General features: G+C 37.3%; 1 protein-coding gene across 1 annotated transcript in view; it reads left to right on the top strand.

Annotated features, from left to right (window-relative positions):
- The window catches only part of LOC107597046 (ephrin-B3-like), a 75,838-nt gene that overhangs the window by 39,979 nt on the left and 18,279 nt on the right, over positions 1-17,580 (top strand). Inside the window, exon 2 of the mRNA XM_016287949.1 lies at positions 5,437-5,732. Coding sequence (XP_016143435.1) covers positions 5,437-5,732 — 296 coding nt within the window. The remainder of the gene's footprint in view (positions 1-5,436; positions 5,733-17,580) is intronic.

Raw genomic sequence — 17,580 nt, 5'->3', positions numbered from 1 at the left:
TCTCTCTCTCTCTCTCTCTCTCTCTCTCTCTCTCTCTCTCTCTCTCTCTCTCTTTCTGTCTCTGTCTTTCTGTCTGTTCTTTCTATTCTTCAGGTCAAGTCTACTGTGACGGTGTCTGCGATAACCCAACAGACAAAAATCTACCTAACAGAATGTGTATGCAAAAAATGTCTTTTGCATATGCAGGATGTTTTGATACTTTTGTTCATCAGTTTTTCCAGTGTGTATATACTGTCTACCTGAAAAAAAAACACTTAGCAAGGACATGCCTGTCTTTTGTTTTGGTTTGAAAGGCATGTTAAAGAAATGTTGTTACAGACAGCACAGAATTACCACAGAACATTTTGTATTGTTTTTTCATCGAAAATTACAGTTGCAGTAACAAAGCACATAATAAACATTAAAATACACATGGTTTTAAAAGTAACCACAAGACTTTTATACGTCTTGACGTGCAGTGGTTATAAGGAACGTGATGTAATGCTGCATTGGAAGGTTCCTACTTATGAGTTTGGAAATGATAATTGCAGTACCACATGATGTACATTCAAGTCATTTTAGTCGTAACAAAATGGACTAACAGGACTTCACTTTTTGACAAAACCAGGAAGCTTTTTAGCGCTAATGCAACATAATGAAGAGCAAAGGATGCATATTACATGTGTAATTGATGCTTTATCTGTGATTTATCATTCTAGTTCGGCTGTAGAGAATGATGGGAAATGTACACTGAACAAAATTATAAACGCAACACTTTTGTTTTTGCCCCCATTTTTCATGAGTTGGACTCAAAGATCTAAGACTTTTTCTATGTACACAAAAGGCCTATTTCTCTCAAATATTGTTCACAAATCTGTCTAAAGTTAGTGAGCACTTCTCCTTTGCCGAGATAATCCATCCACCTCACAGGTGTGGCATATCCAGATGCTGATTAGACAGCATGATTATTGCACAGGTGTGCCTTAGGCTGGCTAAAATGTGCAGTTTTACTGTATTGGGGGGTCCGGGGATGAATGGCACAACCATGGGTCTCAGGATCTCGTCACGGTATCTCTGTGCATTCAAAATGCCATCAATAAAATTATTTGGTTATGCAAACCGATTGTTGCAGCAGCTGTTCAGGTGGCTGGTTTCAGATGATCTTGGAGGTGAAGGTGCTGGATGTGGAGGTCCTGGGCTGGTGTGGTTACACATGGTCTGCGGTTCTGAGGCCGGATTCTCTGAAATGCCTTTGGAGACGGCTTATGGTAGAGAAATTAACATTCAATTCACGGGCAACAGCTCTGGTGGACATTCCTGCAGTCAGCATGCCAATTGCACGCTCCCTCAAAACTTGCGACATCTGTGGCACTGTGCTGTGTGATAAAACTGCACATTTTAGAGTGGCCTTTTATTGTGGCCAGCCTAAGGCACACCTGTGCAATAATCATGCTGTCTAATCAGCATCTTGATATGCCACACCTGTGAGGTGGATGGATTATCTCGGCAAAGGAGAAGTGCTCACTAACACAGATTTAGACAGATTTGTGAACAATATTTGAGAGAAATAGGCCTTTTGTGTACATAGAAAAAGTCTTAGACCTTTGAGTTCAGCTCATGAAAAATGGGGGCAAAAACAAAAGTGTTGCGTTTATCTTTTTGTTCAGTGTAGTTTGATGTGACATGTATGTTTCCTAATAAACGAGCAAAATGAATAATATTTCCTAACTGAATTTAGCTCTCAAAATGTATACAGATACACAGATTTTACTGCCAGCATTCACAATTATTGTGATCAGTGGAAATTTGCTTCCATCATGATTCTTGAAATTAACACGTCATGATAACTCTAAAAGTCTGAGCTTAAAGAAAGTCCTGAGTTTCCCACTAGTAATTTTGACTTGATTACGTGCTCAACTCTGACATGAACTGAATTCACCATAAATGGCCATTTACAACAGACTACAAGAATTACATTGCTAATGTAAAACCAGAAGTTAATCTGCTTAGAAAAGTAGTCCCACTTTAAAAGGGACATTTAGTCAACTTTACAGCTCAAATAACTTGTTTTATTGAATAATTCATGTAAGTGCTTTAATAAAAATACAGCCCTTAAATTTGTTTTTTAAAACCCTCTGGAACCCTGTGGCCTGGTTTACTTTCATTGTAAGTACACCACCATTCAAAAGTTTGGGGTCAGTAAGATTTCTTTTAAAAATAAATTAATACATGTATTCAGTAAGGCTGTGCATTGAACTATTTAAAAATGACTGTAAAGACATTTATAATGTTACAGAAGATTTTGATTTCAAATAAATGCTGCTCTTTTGAACTTTCTGTTCATCAAATAAGCTATAGCCTATTAGATTACTGAGCACAAATGTTTTCAACGTTTATAATAAGAAGAAATGAATGATTTCTGAAGGATCATGTGACACTGGAGTAATGATGTTGAAAATTCTGCTTCGCTATCACAGAAGTAAAGTACATTTTAAATAATATTAAAATAGAAAGCAGCTTCAAAAAATCTCACAAACCCCAAAGTTGACTGGTAGTGTACTGTATGTTACTGTAAATACAAATATTGCCTGGGCGACAAGTGAGATGTTTTCTATGCCACAAATACTGAAGTTGTGTTGAACTCAAAAACATTCCTTTAAAGTCACATGTGTGCGGGTATCGGTCAGTCTAATTGTAGTACGTGAAGTGTGTGTTGAGTGTGTGTTGAGAGTCTGTTCTCTCCACTGTAAGAGCTACTGATAACCTTCCTAACCTGTGTGACAAGGACAGGAAGCTCTTCTCCCACAGGAATGCCACACACACACAAAGCCTTTTTTCTCACACACGATTCTGCTTTTGTTTCTTATGAGCAAGAACGACTAGCTTTAATAAACATGCCCTAGTTTAGCATGCTATGGTAATGTATGTGATTTGTGAATGGATCCACCCATCATTACGTGAATGTGTTTCCGCATTTCTTTTCACATGGAAACATGAAGCCCGTAAAAAAAAACGAAAGCCCAACCTGGCTTAATTTGTTTACATGTAAATAGCCGTTGGTGTGGCTGGCTGTTTAGAGATGATGATAAAATGGTAATTAGCCTCTGTGAGTCGTTTAGTCATTTGTTTACATAGAAAGAATTCAAAGGAAACTCCCTGAGATTCCACAGCAGCCAAATTCTCCTGGAAACTGGAAGCTCCAGACACGTCCTCTGCTGTGCTTTGATCTGACACGGTTTCCTTTGAAAACAAGCGTTTCGGGGTGGGATTTGGATCCAGAACGGCCTATTCATTCTCATTAGAGTCACTTGTTGAAGACAGAAGAACAAAATATCCTATTTCTAGAAATTCAGTCGTCAAAAACCTTGAAGTCTCAGCGCCTTCAGATGATTTACACAGCGGAAGAGAGCACTTTCATTAGGGCTCTGAAAAAACAGGAAGAGAGACGAGCAGAGTAGATGAATGAAATGTAAAAGAAGAGGATGAGTTTCTACTTGTAGAAGGTAATTTATTGAATAAAGAAACAGAGCGAGAGTGTAGAGTGTGGTTGGATCCACACCTGCGCCAGTAAATGCCAGCCTGCTCCCGAGGCAGCCAGCATACCCACAGAAATTTTCATGAGAAGTGTGGTTTTGTCATTGAATGTCCTGAAGCGAGAGGTTATAGTGGCAGATTAAGCCAGTCATTCGTATCCCATGATGCATCCGTGCCCTCTTTGCCGATCCGTACAATTGACAGATTTCTGCAGGTTTGCTCTGCCACAAAGAAAGTAAAAAATATGAACGTTTTTATTGTATAACATGTTTTAAACACTGGATGTGCATTTTGCTGGTTAAATGAAAACAAACTGATTAAAGTCAATGTGACAAGCCATTTGCAGCCTATATTTTTTTTTTTGTAGTGTGACATATTTATGAATGAGACTAGAGCAGGGCTGTCCAAACTCAGTCCTGGAGGGCCGGTGTCCTGCAGAGTTTTGCTCCAACTTGCCTCAACACACCTGACTGGAAGTTTCTATGCCTAGTAAGAGCTTGATTAGCTGCTTCAGGTGTGTTTAATTAGGGTTGGAGCTAAACTCTGCAGGCCCTCCGGAACCGAGTTTGGACAGCCCTGGACTAGAGGATATTTGGTGAAAAGAAGGAAGGAACTGATTTTGCATTGAATTTTGTATTCAATTGAAAAGAGTTACAAACCAGAATGGAGCTAAATGGAAATGCAAAAAAAAAAAAAAAAAAACCCACAGTTTCCAAAAAAATTATAAGCAGCAAAACTTTTTTTTAACATTCAGCGGAAGAGAGCACTTTCATTAGGGCTCTGAAAAAACAGGAAGAGAGACGAGCAGAGTAGATGAATGAAATGTAAAAGAAGAGGATGAGTTTCTACTTGTAGAAGGTAATTTATTGAATAAAGAAACAGAGCGAGAGTGTAGAGTGTGGTTGGATCCACACCTGCGCCAGTAAATGCCAGCCTGCTCCCGAGGCAGCCAGCATACCCACAGAAATTTTCATGAGAAGTGTGGTTTTGTCATTGAATGTCCTGAAGCGAGAGGTTATAGTGGCAGATTAAGCCAGTCATTCGTATCCCATGATGCATCCGTGCCCTCTTTGCCGATCCGTACAATTGACAGATTTCTGCAGGTTTGCTCTGCCACAAAGAAAGTAAAAAATATGTTTTTATTGTATAACATGTTTTAAACACTGGATGTGCATTTTGCTGGTTAAATGAAAACAAACTGATTAAAGTCAATGTGACAAGCCATTTGCAGCCTATATTTTTTTTTTTGTAGTGTGACATATTTATGAATGAGACTAGAGCAGGGCTGTCCAAACTCAGTCCTGGAGGGCCGGTGTCCTGCAGAGTTTTGCTCCAACTTGCCTCAACACACCTGACTGGAAGTTTCTATGCCTAGTAAGAGCTTGATTAGCTGCTTCAGGTGTGTTTAATTAGGGTTGGAGCTAAACTCTGCAGGCCCTCCGGAACCGAGTTTGGACAGCCCTGGACTAGAGGATATTTGGTGAAAAGAAGGAAGGAACTGATTTTGCATTGAATTTTGTATTCAATTGAAAAGAGTTACAAACCAGAATGGAGCTAAATGGAAATGAAAAAAAAAAAAAAAAGAAAATCCACAGTTTCCACAAAAATATTAAGCAGCACAACTTTTTTTTAACATTGATAATAATAAAAAATTATTTCAAAACATTTTTAAAAACATTAAAATAGAAAGCAGTTTTTTTTTTATTATTTAATATTTGTATATAATAATTAATATAGTTTTATTCACTTACATGACTTGCAAAAGTGTCTTTTATTAATTAGATTTTGCGGAAAAAATGTACCTCACACAATTTTTGTATTCTGGTTTTAAAATACTTATTGGTTTTTAGCTGTGCCATTTTTTTAAATGTACGTTTCTAATGACATTAAATTCTCTTTCTTTCCCTCTCTGTCGTTCTCCAGGTTTAGCGATGATAAGGGTTATGTCCTGTACCCTCAAATCGGGGATCGTCTGGACCTCATTTGCCCAGCGTCTGAGCCGCCCGGTCCCCGGTCCCCCGCCGAATACGAGTACTATAAACTGTACCTGGTGTCGTCACGGGATCAGGCAGACAGGTGTGAAGTGACCGGAGCCCCTAACCTGCTTCTCACCTGCGATAAGCCCAGCAGTGATATGCGTTTCACCATCAAGTTTCAGGAGTACTCGCCCAACCTGTGGGGTCACGAATTTAAAACCAATCAGGACTACTTCATCATCGGTGAGTGCGATTTCAATTAAAGCATGTCTGTTGACACACATCAAAACTTTCGATTATTTTGCCAAGCAAGTTTTAATTGTGAAAAGGTTATCTGTATATAATAGACTTACACTTTGTGTGTTCATACAGCATCCGCCCTTGTTTATTGTTTTAATCAGTGTTAGAAGGGATGGCACGATGGTTTTCATCACTGCGTTTACATTGGGTTTGTTTTTAGGTCAGGCTAGTCGGCTCTCAGCGAAGTCACAATCTTCTGCTGGGATTCGGCTGATTGTGACTTTATCAACTGGAACCATCTTGTGTTGGGTTGTGTTACTGGGGGCTGTTTTTAAAACAGTGCACAGTAGCGTAGAGGGAATGAGGCCAACGTAAACGGAAGCCCGTCAATATCAACATGTCAGAAAGTAGATTTGACACAGGAAAGTGATGTCCTAACACGCTTAGACCCAAAACACGCAATGGGCGTGTTTTTAGCATCTATTGCCAGAATTCCTCCAGTCATAGAATACCTGGAAAAGTAAGTGAATTTGAAAGATTTTCCGATCTAGCAAAGTCATGGAGGTGTAATAAAAAGTTAGGGAAATAGACTGTTCTAGTGAATATATGTTTGCTCGTTCTAGCTTAATGTCCCTAAATCCTCAGTTGAAGCACACTCAATTTTCTTTGGCCGTTTTTGACACATTTGTATATTAAAAAGTATATTTGTTGTCACAAAACCTGAAACTGCATTTGCAACCAACATTTTAATTCCATAATGTGATATGGTTCCAAAAAGGATATTCAGCAGCTGGAAAAAATGTAAGTCTGGGCTTCATTTTATCCATCAGGAAATGATTTGCTCATGAAATTGGACGTTAGTACAACCCTGGTGTGTACAAATGAATTATGCAGAGTAAAAAAACATGTGTATTAAGAAAGTAAACGGAGTCATTTTTTGAATATAATCTACTGATCAAGAGTTTGGGGTCTGTAAGATTTTTGTTTTTGAAAGAAGTATTTTATGCTCACCAAGACTTCATTTATTTGATCATAAATACAAACATTATTACAATTTAAAATAACTCTTTTGAATGCTTAAATATTTTAAATGTAATTTATTCCTGTCATGGCAAAGCTTAATCAGCAGCATTCCTCCAATCTTCAGCGTCACATGATCCTTCAGAAATCATTCTAATATGCTGATTTGATGCTCAAGAAAAATTCTTATGATAAATGTTGAAAACAGATGTGCTGCTTAATATTTTTGTGGAAATCGGGATACAATTTTTTCCTTTGTTACATATAAAAATTGTATTTATTTGAAATAGAAATCTTTTGTAACATTTTATCTATCTTTAATGACAGTTTTATCCTTGCTGAATAAAATTAATAATTTCCATAAAAATATCTTACCACAAACTTTTGAACAGTAGTGTATTTTATTTAAATATACAATTTCCAATGATTGGTACCTTATGTATGGAAATCTCTCCTAGCAATATCTATAATGTAATTTTTCTAGAAAAATCATGGACTAGTCAAGGAATTTGATTGGCTAAGGTGTGTGAGCCCTTTATTCACATAAAGAAACAGAAATTTTGGAAGAGAAAGAATGGATGTGACCAAAAAGAGAGATGATGGCTCTTTCACCAGGGTTAGTTATCAGTCAAATTGTATTTATATTTTTCAAAACCAGATAATGATGTGATCCGCATTTCAAACACAGGAGATAAAAGATCGTTGGTGCTTAGGAGCCTGAGGTTATATTTTTGTGTTTGTTTTTATGACATGTGCAAAGTGTGTGTGTGAAGGTGTGGCAGGTGTATTGTGTCTAATATTAGTTGTTCAGGTCTCGCAGACACTGTGTCTCTGTGATAAGAATCAAACTCCTTCCACTGGCTCCTTAATGGGCAAACAAGTGTGAGTTTTCTGGTATGTGGACGTCAGGAAGAATCCAGGGCGCTTCCGTGTTCTGTTAAGCCTTAACGTAGGTGTCAGTGGCACTCACACTCATACACACACACACACACACACACACACACACACACACACACACACACACACACACATGCTGCAGGCTTTATCGTTGCTCCAACAGGCCCGACGAATCGATCGACAGGCTGTGCCAGTCTATGAGTCCTCAAATGCAAGGTCAGAGGCACACACACACACACACATATGCTACGAGATGAAAAAAGAGAGCGAGAGAAACCATCAAACAAGCATCCACATGGAAAAAAGGAGAAAATTGATTTTAAGGGTCACTGAACATTTAATTTAGTGTTTATGTGTGTGCATACGTGTTAAAAATAGTTGTGTGTGTGCGATTTGGGTGCATTTGTACAGCATCTGTCATGACCTGTTGATGTTCTATTTTCCAAAAGAGTGCACATTTGATGGCTTCTGACATCTTCATGCCCATGTGTTGGCGCATATGTGTGTGTGTGTAAGGGTATGTGTACATTAGAGATTTGGACCTTAGGGAGAATGGTATTAATTAACCTACCTTAACATGCGCTAATTTATTCAGCCTAGCTCAAATGAGCTGGAACAGGAATGATTCATGAAATAGAGAGAGAAAGAGAGAGTGTTTATGTGGAAGAGAGCATTGACAGGTCATTATGGCTGCTCCAGTCTCGTTGTCTAATTATCACATGGGTCATGAAGACGCCCTTAGGTCACTAATAACAGTGTTTACACACTCTCACACGCGTGCATTTAAAGGAATAGTTCACCCCAAAATCAAAATGATCATCATTTGATAAACAATTGTCGTCATTTACCCACTTTCATGTCCAAATCTATGACTTTCTGCACTATTCAGTAGGCTATATCTGTATCATATTAGCGGTGTTACTTATTTTAGTATTATTTATAAGCTATTATTGTACTTATTAATATTGTGAATTTTAGTTTTAAAGTTTAATTCTGTATTTTTATTTAAAATTGTTTTAGTAATTTTGTTATGTACTTTTGTCATTTTAATTTTTTTATCTATTTCTATTTAGCTTTAATTTATTTTGATTTCAGGTTTAGTTTGACTAATTTTAGTGCTTAAACATTTCAGTTTTTATTTCTAAGTTCTAAGTTTTTCATCTGATATTTATATTTTATTTTATTTAAATTAATGAAAATTTCAGTTTTATAATCAATTTTTAGTTTTATGCATATCAGTTACCACACAATATTTTATTTTATTTTAATTTATTTTTTGGTTTAGTTTAGTTTAGTTTAGGTCAGTGTATATATCTGTATAGTGTTTATCTGTATAGGGCAGCATTGAATATTTTTTAAAAGCTCATTTTAATAAATGCCTAAATTCACTTTTAAATATTTTTATTTTATTTTTAGTGGAGTTTATTTTATATTTTTTATTTTATTATTTTATTATATATTTTTAAACTAAATGGTATAGAATTTTATTATCAGTCATTTACTTGCCATACAATGAAATGGAATAAATGGTGTGGAATTTTAGTATCTATGCATAACCAATTGTTTACAATTGACAAAGCTATCAGTAACATTTGGAGAATTTTGTATATTTACAATGAAAATAGCACCCAATAGCACTGTAGTTTTATTGTCCTTTTTGGTCCTTTTTGCCATTTGACAGCCCTAGGTTACCATGTGCTTTTGTTGTAAAGCATCTTCTATTGTGTTCCATTAAAGAAAGCAAGTTTGGAATGACATGAGGAGGAGTACATGATGACACAATTTTCATGTTTGGCTTAGCTATTCCATTAAAGCATGATTTTCCTTGCTTTGCAGTCATTCCAGTATCTATCTTACAGCAGAGTTGCTCGTAAACACACACACACACACATGTTGCTGTCAGTCAGCGTGAGGGATTTGAGGTACCTGACTGCGGAGCTGCTCTGGGTTTCTTATCGCCGTGGCATTGCTGTGGCAGCGGACACAGACAGATGGCTAACTGTCACTCAAACTGAGAGAAGAGAACTCAAGAGGAAAAGAGGATGAGAGAGTGAGGGGAGAGAGGAAGAAGAACAAGACGGACAGACGGGTCTTACCAGGGTTTACCGTGTTTCTCCAAAGAACAGCAGCTCAGACACACACGCAGATGCCAAAAATCTCTGTAGGGTTCTTTTACGACTCTGTGAATCATCATCTTTGTGCGTGTACGTGTGATGTCTTGAGTTTTTCATGGTGCCATATTGTTTTGATCCATATTAATTGCTTCTGTTTTAAGATTTGCGTGAACAGAACAAAAACAGAGGGACAGGAATAGAAGGAGGGAAGGAGAAGAAAACAGAGAGAAGAGGCAGTCGAAGAGCAAAGGGAGCGAGGGATTCAGAGAGATCTATATTTGATGAATATTTGAACGTTTTAAAGCCCCCAGACCAAAGTTTTCCCTTCTTACTGAGGCAAAAGCTAACCACAAACACCTGGGAGAAGAGAAAGGTAAATGAGAGAAAGAGAGCGAGAGAGATTTTTGCACTTAAATTCCCAGCAGCCTCTATTTTTTTTTATCAGTGCACATCTGGCTCTTGCGATCCGATTGGATCAGAAGAAATTCATTTCGCGCCTTTAGCCAATCAGAACATTTTGGTGCAGACCGATGAGCAAAACCATTCCCTGAGTGATGACAGTGATCAGAATAACAATGGCAAGTATGGATTCGAGGAACATCAAGGAAACATACACACACATATATAGTCCACAGATGAACATGTGAGCCATGTTGACCGACCCTGACAGAATGACTGATCAAATCATGTTTTTTTGGGTCAGGTTTGGCCTTCAATGTGACGACCAAACGTCACAGGGCATTTAAAACCCAAAATCACCTACCAGAGATTTGATTCTGATTGTGAATCCATTCCGATTTCAATTTGATTCAGTTTGATTCTGATTCATTTGGGCATATGGGTCACAGTTTTTGTCCGTTTTGCTTACACGTGTAAGAAACGTTTTCCAAAAATGACAAAAATATGAATTAAAAAAAATTAGAAGTAGTGCTGAAATGCTGTTCGGTTGCTATTTAACACATATAATCAGCACAACCAAAAGCTGTTCTGTTTTATTTCTTTTGTACGTTGTGCTTTTTTTGTAATTTTTTAATGCAATTTATAATTTCACTTATAAACTCCCATTAAAGAGTATAGGATGCTTGTGAGTCTTTTAGGAGTCACTTGTTTGTGAGTGAAACTATGCTGGTTGTGGTGGGGTTTTTTTTGTTAGAAAGAACTTGTTCATAAGAGTTGTTTGTGAATTCGACTACCCTTGTTACTTTGAATGCTTTTGATTCTTTATTGGTTCTTAAGAGTCATTTATTTGTGCATCTGATTACTTCTGCACCCTTTAACGTAAAGATTTTTAAGCCATTACTTCATGAGACACGGCTTTCCATCTTTTCACATATAATTCAGACTGCAAACTCAGGTAAAATATGTCTTCTTTTACTGATGGGCTGTAGATGCAGCAGAAGGTGCATCGGCATTGAAAAGCAGTGCAGAAAACACTGACAGAGTAATCTTGGGACTTTAAGAATGTTTATCAGCGTCGCTCAAATGACGATCGTGACTAATCAGAAAATCGAAGTTTTTGCCCAGCTCTAGCACATTCTGTGGAACAGAAGGAAAAGGTTTGGGTTTAAAGAGTCTGTTTGTGGAGAGTGAGTAAGTGAATGTGACGGGTCGCCTCACCAATTTACGTCAAGAATCAGAACAGCACCGTTTATGTGTCTGTGTATACATGTCAGGGGCACATTTTTTAAAAGATCCTAACAGATATAGTACAACATGACCAAAACCAACTTGTGAGGATATCTGAAGTCATCTTAAAGGGGATATTTTAAGTCAAATGAAAAATCAGTCATAATTTACTCACCCTCATGTCCTCCCAAACCTGATTTACTTTCTTCTGTGGAACAAAAATGAAGATACTTTACAATAGGATTCCATTTGTTAACGTTAGATAACTACATTAGTAATCCTAATGCATTTATTAACCTAAGTTAAGGTTTATTTCAATTGCAACTAATGCATTATTTAAATCAGAAGTTGTATACTGCGCTTGTCGGAAGGAGGGACTTTGTAGAAAACGAAGTGTTTGAGAGAGGCGGGGCATAGAGGACCTACAGTAATGTACAGTATTTGAAAAATTATGTGTTTTTTGAACATTAAAGCATGTCAACATATTCTGTTACACCAAATACACCAAATAATGATCTTTAAAAAAGCATCATATGACCCCTTTAAAGTAATTGAACTGTACTAACATGAACTAACAATAAACAGTTGTATTTTTATTAAATAATTTTAACGTATTGCTCGTTGTCATTTGAAGTTAGTCGAGGCATTAACTAATTGGACCTTAAAGTATTACAGTCTTCAACAGTGCAACAGTTTTTGCCAATACAATGACATTCAGTGGTCAACATTTTTTGTGTGTTTTCTGCAGAAGAAAGAAAGTCAAAGTTTTGCAAAGGCATGAGGGTGAGGAAATTAAAGAGAGACAACTTTTTGTGTAAACTACCCCTTTAATTTTTGAAAAAGGCTTGCTGATGTGTTTCTTCAAATTTACTAATATTGACAGATTTGTGTGAGGGCTAAGTTTAAGGTTGCAGTTTAACAAATTTGATCACTTCTGTTTAAATCCTTTGAGATATAGTGAAACCAATGTGTGTGTATGTTTATGTGTGTGGATGGATGGATTGGACAGATACTCCCCAAAGGTCAGACAGAAAAAAAGACCACACTAATTGGATTCCAACTAGTTAACATTGTGTGATTCATTTAACCTCACATGCACACAAACACACACACACACACACACACACACACACACACACACACACACACACATAGCCTCCGCTTTCTCTCACTCTATGCAGTAGCAGACAAAGCCATCATTGTGCCTCATTCTGCTGAGGAACCACTTGTGGAGGGATGTGTTTCCCGGGAACAGGGGGGGGCGCTTATCCAGCGCTCACCATGCCATTGACCCTTGACATCGCCTCACTAGGCCGAATGCAGAAACACGACGACATGGCCGCAATTTAGTGTGCGAGATCACGCAAACATGACCCGTTAATAGCAATAATGAACAGAGAGCACACATATACGCACACAGCTGCCACAGCGGCTTGTGTGTGTGTGAATGAACAGTAGAAAACAAATGATCCCTCTGATATTAATTCACACATGTGAAACGCACAAGCTCATGTTGTAAATCTCTTTAGATCATCTTCATAGATAATCTATTCATCAACCACACACTCGCATGACAAACACACTTTTTGGGTAAACAGACTTTAGGCAGAGAAAGGATGTTGACTGTGTGTGGAGGGAGATTAAAGAGTTGGGGTGGGATTGGGGTTGACCAGCTGTCCATGGGAGAGACAGACAGATACAGAGAGAAAGAGTGAAATGGTTGCTGTGTGTGCTACTGAAAAAGCGAGAAAGGAATTGAAAATTCTGGTTCAGATTCTGATTCTTTTTAATTCTGGTTGAATAGTCAATGTGAAATCAAAGCTGACTCTATTTACTTTCTTAATGCGCATTGCTGGGTATGTTATTCCAAAGAAAGAAATGTTTGTCCTCGTAATCATTTATCAAAATGTGTTGACTTTCTCTGCTTCTGAAATGATTTGCTTTTTCAGTTGATGTCACCTAGTGCTTTTGTTTTCATATGTACACTACCATTCAAGGTTTGTTTAAAAAATATTACGTATGCATCAGTATGCATTAAATTGATCAAAAGTGATCAAAACTTACTTTTTTTTGAGGGGGGGGGGGGGTTATTATATTCATCTAAGAAGCACAACTGTTCCCAGCATTGATAATAATAAGAAATGTTCTTGAGAATAAAGTCGGCATATTAGAATGTTTTCTGAAGGATCATGTGACACTGAAGACTGGAGTAATGATGCTGAAAATTCAGCTTTGACAAATAACATAGTTTAAAATATATTGAAAAAGAAAAGGGGGGTTTTTAGTTGTAAAAATATTTCTCAATGTTACTGTTTTTACTGTATTTTTGATCAAACAGATGTAGCCTTGCATAAGATTACATAAGATACTTTAAAAAAAGCAAAGTGGATCAAATAATCTACAGGTTTTTTTTGTTAAATATCCTGTTTTGCATGGAAATCTGACACATTATGGAAGTAAAATGGGTTGTAAATGCTTTCTGTTAATGATTACATTAGTAGTTGTTTCAGTACTTTGAGGAGACTGATTTGTGCAATGAAAATAATTTGTTTGTGAATCGACTGATTGTGCTGCATTTTTGTCTATTTTGTGGTTGAATAAGAGTTCTTATTTCCAAGTTTGTTTTCTTAATTCCCAATCCGAACTCACACTCAGTCTCCTCTGTGGATGCATTAATCTCACCGTTTATTTGGCTCTTTCCTCTCTGCTCTAATTTGTTGTTCCATCTCCTTCCAGATCTTCATCCACTCATCTGTCCCTTAGATAAATCTTTTAATCTTAGTTTATTTATTTTCTTTTAAGCTAGTGTATCTTACCAGCACAAAGTAGTTTCTTCCCCTCATCTGACCTCTTCTGTCGTCTTTCCTTCTTCCTACCCCGTTTTGGCCCCAATTTTTCTTTTTGGCAGATTTCTCATTCTGCCGTTCTTGATGCCAAAGCCATAATTCACCAAGCACACTGGCTGGCGTGCCAAGATTTTAATAATCGTTAAAAATGCAAAGCCACACTGGCATTTTTGAGTGTGTGTGTGTGTGTGTGTGTGTGTGTTCAACTCGCCTCACAGTGCATATGAGCATTTCAGCAAAGCTCACAACCTCACTGATAGTAGGTTCAGAGTTCTCTAGTAGCGTTAGACTGAGAGCGAATAATGCGAACTCTCGTTATGATCATCAGATATGTCTACCCTGCAAGTACATGAAGTTGCTTCTTTTTTTTTTTGTTGCAATGCCTGATCCAGTTTTATTTTTATTTAGCTAAGAACCAACCACAGTTTACTTTTTAGATGATGTTTAGATGTGGGTTTATCTGAAATTGGGTATAGCCAAACAAAAGTCTGTATCTTTGAAAGATTCAGTGTCTTAAGAAGCTTACCAGCTTTGGCAAATGCGGCAACTAGTTCTTTCTCAGATATGCTCATTATGTTTCGTTTCCCAGCAAGCTGATATAAACCTGTACATGGCGACTCTTGGAAATTGCGTTAAGCCTGCCAATCAGATTTTAGGTTGCCAATTGAAGAAAACTCTGCCTACGTTTTTGTGCAACATACATCGGACTCAAGATTTGGTGTATACACTTTAAAGGCTTAGTTTATCTAAAACATTTAGTATAACATTTAGTTCTGTCATTATTCTGTCACCCTGTTGTTCCAAACCTGTATGACTTTCTGGAAAATCTAATTTTGGAAAATGCCTTTTTGCTTAGACCGTAAGTGTTGTTTTTTTATAGTAATGTAGTTTTGGACCCCATTGACTTCTGAAGTCATACAAGTGACAGAATGATCACAGCATTTTTGGTTGATCTATTCATACTGCTTTTTGAATATCAGCATTAAGTCATCCATTTGGCATTTTTTCTTGTTGGCCAGAAAACAACCAATTAGACAGGAAGAGACTTGTACGTTTTGGAGATTGTAAACATGATGTTCCTGTGGGACAGATAAAACCTGAGTACCCTGACTTCGTAAAAATGCAGCTTGCCAGTTTGAGAAAGCTCTTGACACTTTTTGCGCAATATGCATCCGTCCGTGAATCCGGTCGTACCGTCTGAGGCTGGGACTATTCCTGTTATAATCAATGAATCTGTGAAGCTTGAAGCCAAATGCTGAAAATAGAATTGGACAGAACCCTAACGTCACCACAGCCAGGGCAGATTAAATCAGGCGTCGTTTAAAAACAAGACATTACCACGGTACGCTCTGTCCTATGGGTTAATATGCTCTTCTACTGACTAATGAGCTCTTTTGAGTGCTAATATTCCATCCATATATTTACAGCTGTGCGAACGAGTTTATTAATATGGAGTAGAAGATGCATGTCTCAGCTGGGTTTGTGCCACCGCACCTTCTGCTCAGTGCGTGAAGCCTGTTCCTCCCCTCTGAAACCAGAAATGTAATGCATGCAATTAAGGAGTCTAATTAGGGTAATTAATTCTGTGGGAGAGAGGAACCCAACACTCCTCCATTCACGGTTATAGATCTGACTTAATCCCTGTGCCCTACACTCCAAACACAAAGCTGTCTCAGATAATGGGGGCTAGGGACTCTGTGTGTGTGTGTGTGTGTGCGCATATCCACTGTCTTCTCTCAAGCTAACAGACTGCTCTCAAACTCAAAGGCTCTGGAAACTCCTCAAAAATGGGGAAAGGTATGATATAGAACATTGTGAACGACTCTTTTTGAAGATTCATTTGAATCGATTCACAAAGCAATTGTAAAGGAGAATTTTGGGTAGAACTGTGAGGTACTGAGGATCCAATACCACACTTTATTGGAGCAGGTTGGTAATTTTATCCACCAAACGACTTAACCAAAGGTCTGAAATAGATTGAACAGCAAACTAAATTAAATACCTGAATCAAAGTAGATTATAAAACTTTATATAAAAAAAAACGTGATAAAAGCAATATTTAACCAAATTGAGTTTTATTTAATTAATTTATTCTCTGAAAGATTAATTTAACTGAACAGATTTAGTTCAAACGAATCAGAATCTGCGATATTAAGTTTGAATATTTTTTATAAGTTATGTCTATGTGTGTGAGAGAGATTTTAGATGATATGTGGGTCCTCAGTGAAATAAACTAACTGGTGAATACAGTTTTTGAACCAGTCCCAAATGAACCAATTTGTCAAAATGATTTTTAAGTATAGCGAGTATAGAGTATAGCTGTATCAGTTAGGACTGTTTGTGTGTGTGCTTAGATGTTGTATGTGTCTGTTTGTGACTTACACATACATAAGTACATTTTGAAATGTACTTGTGTGTTTGTACTGTATGCCCACCACAGTGGGAAATAAGTGAATCAGTGAATTGTATTTTTCAAACGGTCCACTGAAATGAACTGTCCAAATGATTGATTCATTCAAATGAATTGGACGGAGGGTTACATTTACGTCTTTTTTGTTTTTCTGTGTGTGAGGAATTGTAGCTTTTGTACATCTGTGTATGTCTGTCCTCAGTGGAAAATGAACAAATCTTTTTAAGTGGAATTAATTAAGTGGAAGTAAATTAATTGGACGTCCCATATAACTTGTGTTTGTGTGTCTGGTTTTTCTAAAGGAAAAATGTGTTTCAGAAAACTATTCAGTCACAGACAGAAGAAAAGGCATTGTGTTTGTGTAGGAAACTATAAACTATATTAATCTCTTTTTTAAAAGCTGTCTTTCTCTTGTAAGATATTTCTCTCTCTTGCACACACACACACACACACACACACACAGATATTAAGATCCAAACCTTTAAGTATACTTACACATCCTGTCATTTTAGCAAAACCAGCACGCTCTTGTTCACACAATGTGGCTTTGGATAAGCTTGAATAACTCATTTAGTTCCTTTACATAAACACAGACTAACACTGCTTTTCTCTTTCTGTCGTTCTTTCTCTCGCACACTCAAACACATCCAAAAGATCTTCCTCCCAGCCTTCCAAACCCTCATTCTTCTATTCCTGCTCCAGTCTGTGAATCCACAGAGGACAAACAGACAACAGAAAGTATGTCACATTCAGCAAATCAAACCACACAAACAAGCTTTAATCAAACATATTTACTGTCACAGTAGAAACACACACACATATTTGCACACAAATCTTAGTTATCCCTTTCATTCTCTTTCCCACAATCCATCATCTCTATTTCGACTGATTCTTTCTGTCCATCTCCCTCTTTTTCATTCGCTCTCTCTCTCTCTCTC

The sequence above is a fragment of the Sinocyclocheilus grahami genome, unplaced genomic scaffold (assembly GCF_001515645.1).
Source record: "Sinocyclocheilus grahami isolate Dianchi unplaced genomic scaffold, SAMN03320097.WGS_v1.1 scaffold227.1, whole genome shotgun sequence".
Lineage (NCBI taxonomy): Eukaryota > Metazoa > Chordata > Actinopteri > Cypriniformes > Cyprinidae > Sinocyclocheilus > Sinocyclocheilus grahami.
Note: the sequence above shows the minus strand (reverse complement) of the source record. Positions and strands in the feature narration are given on the sequence as shown.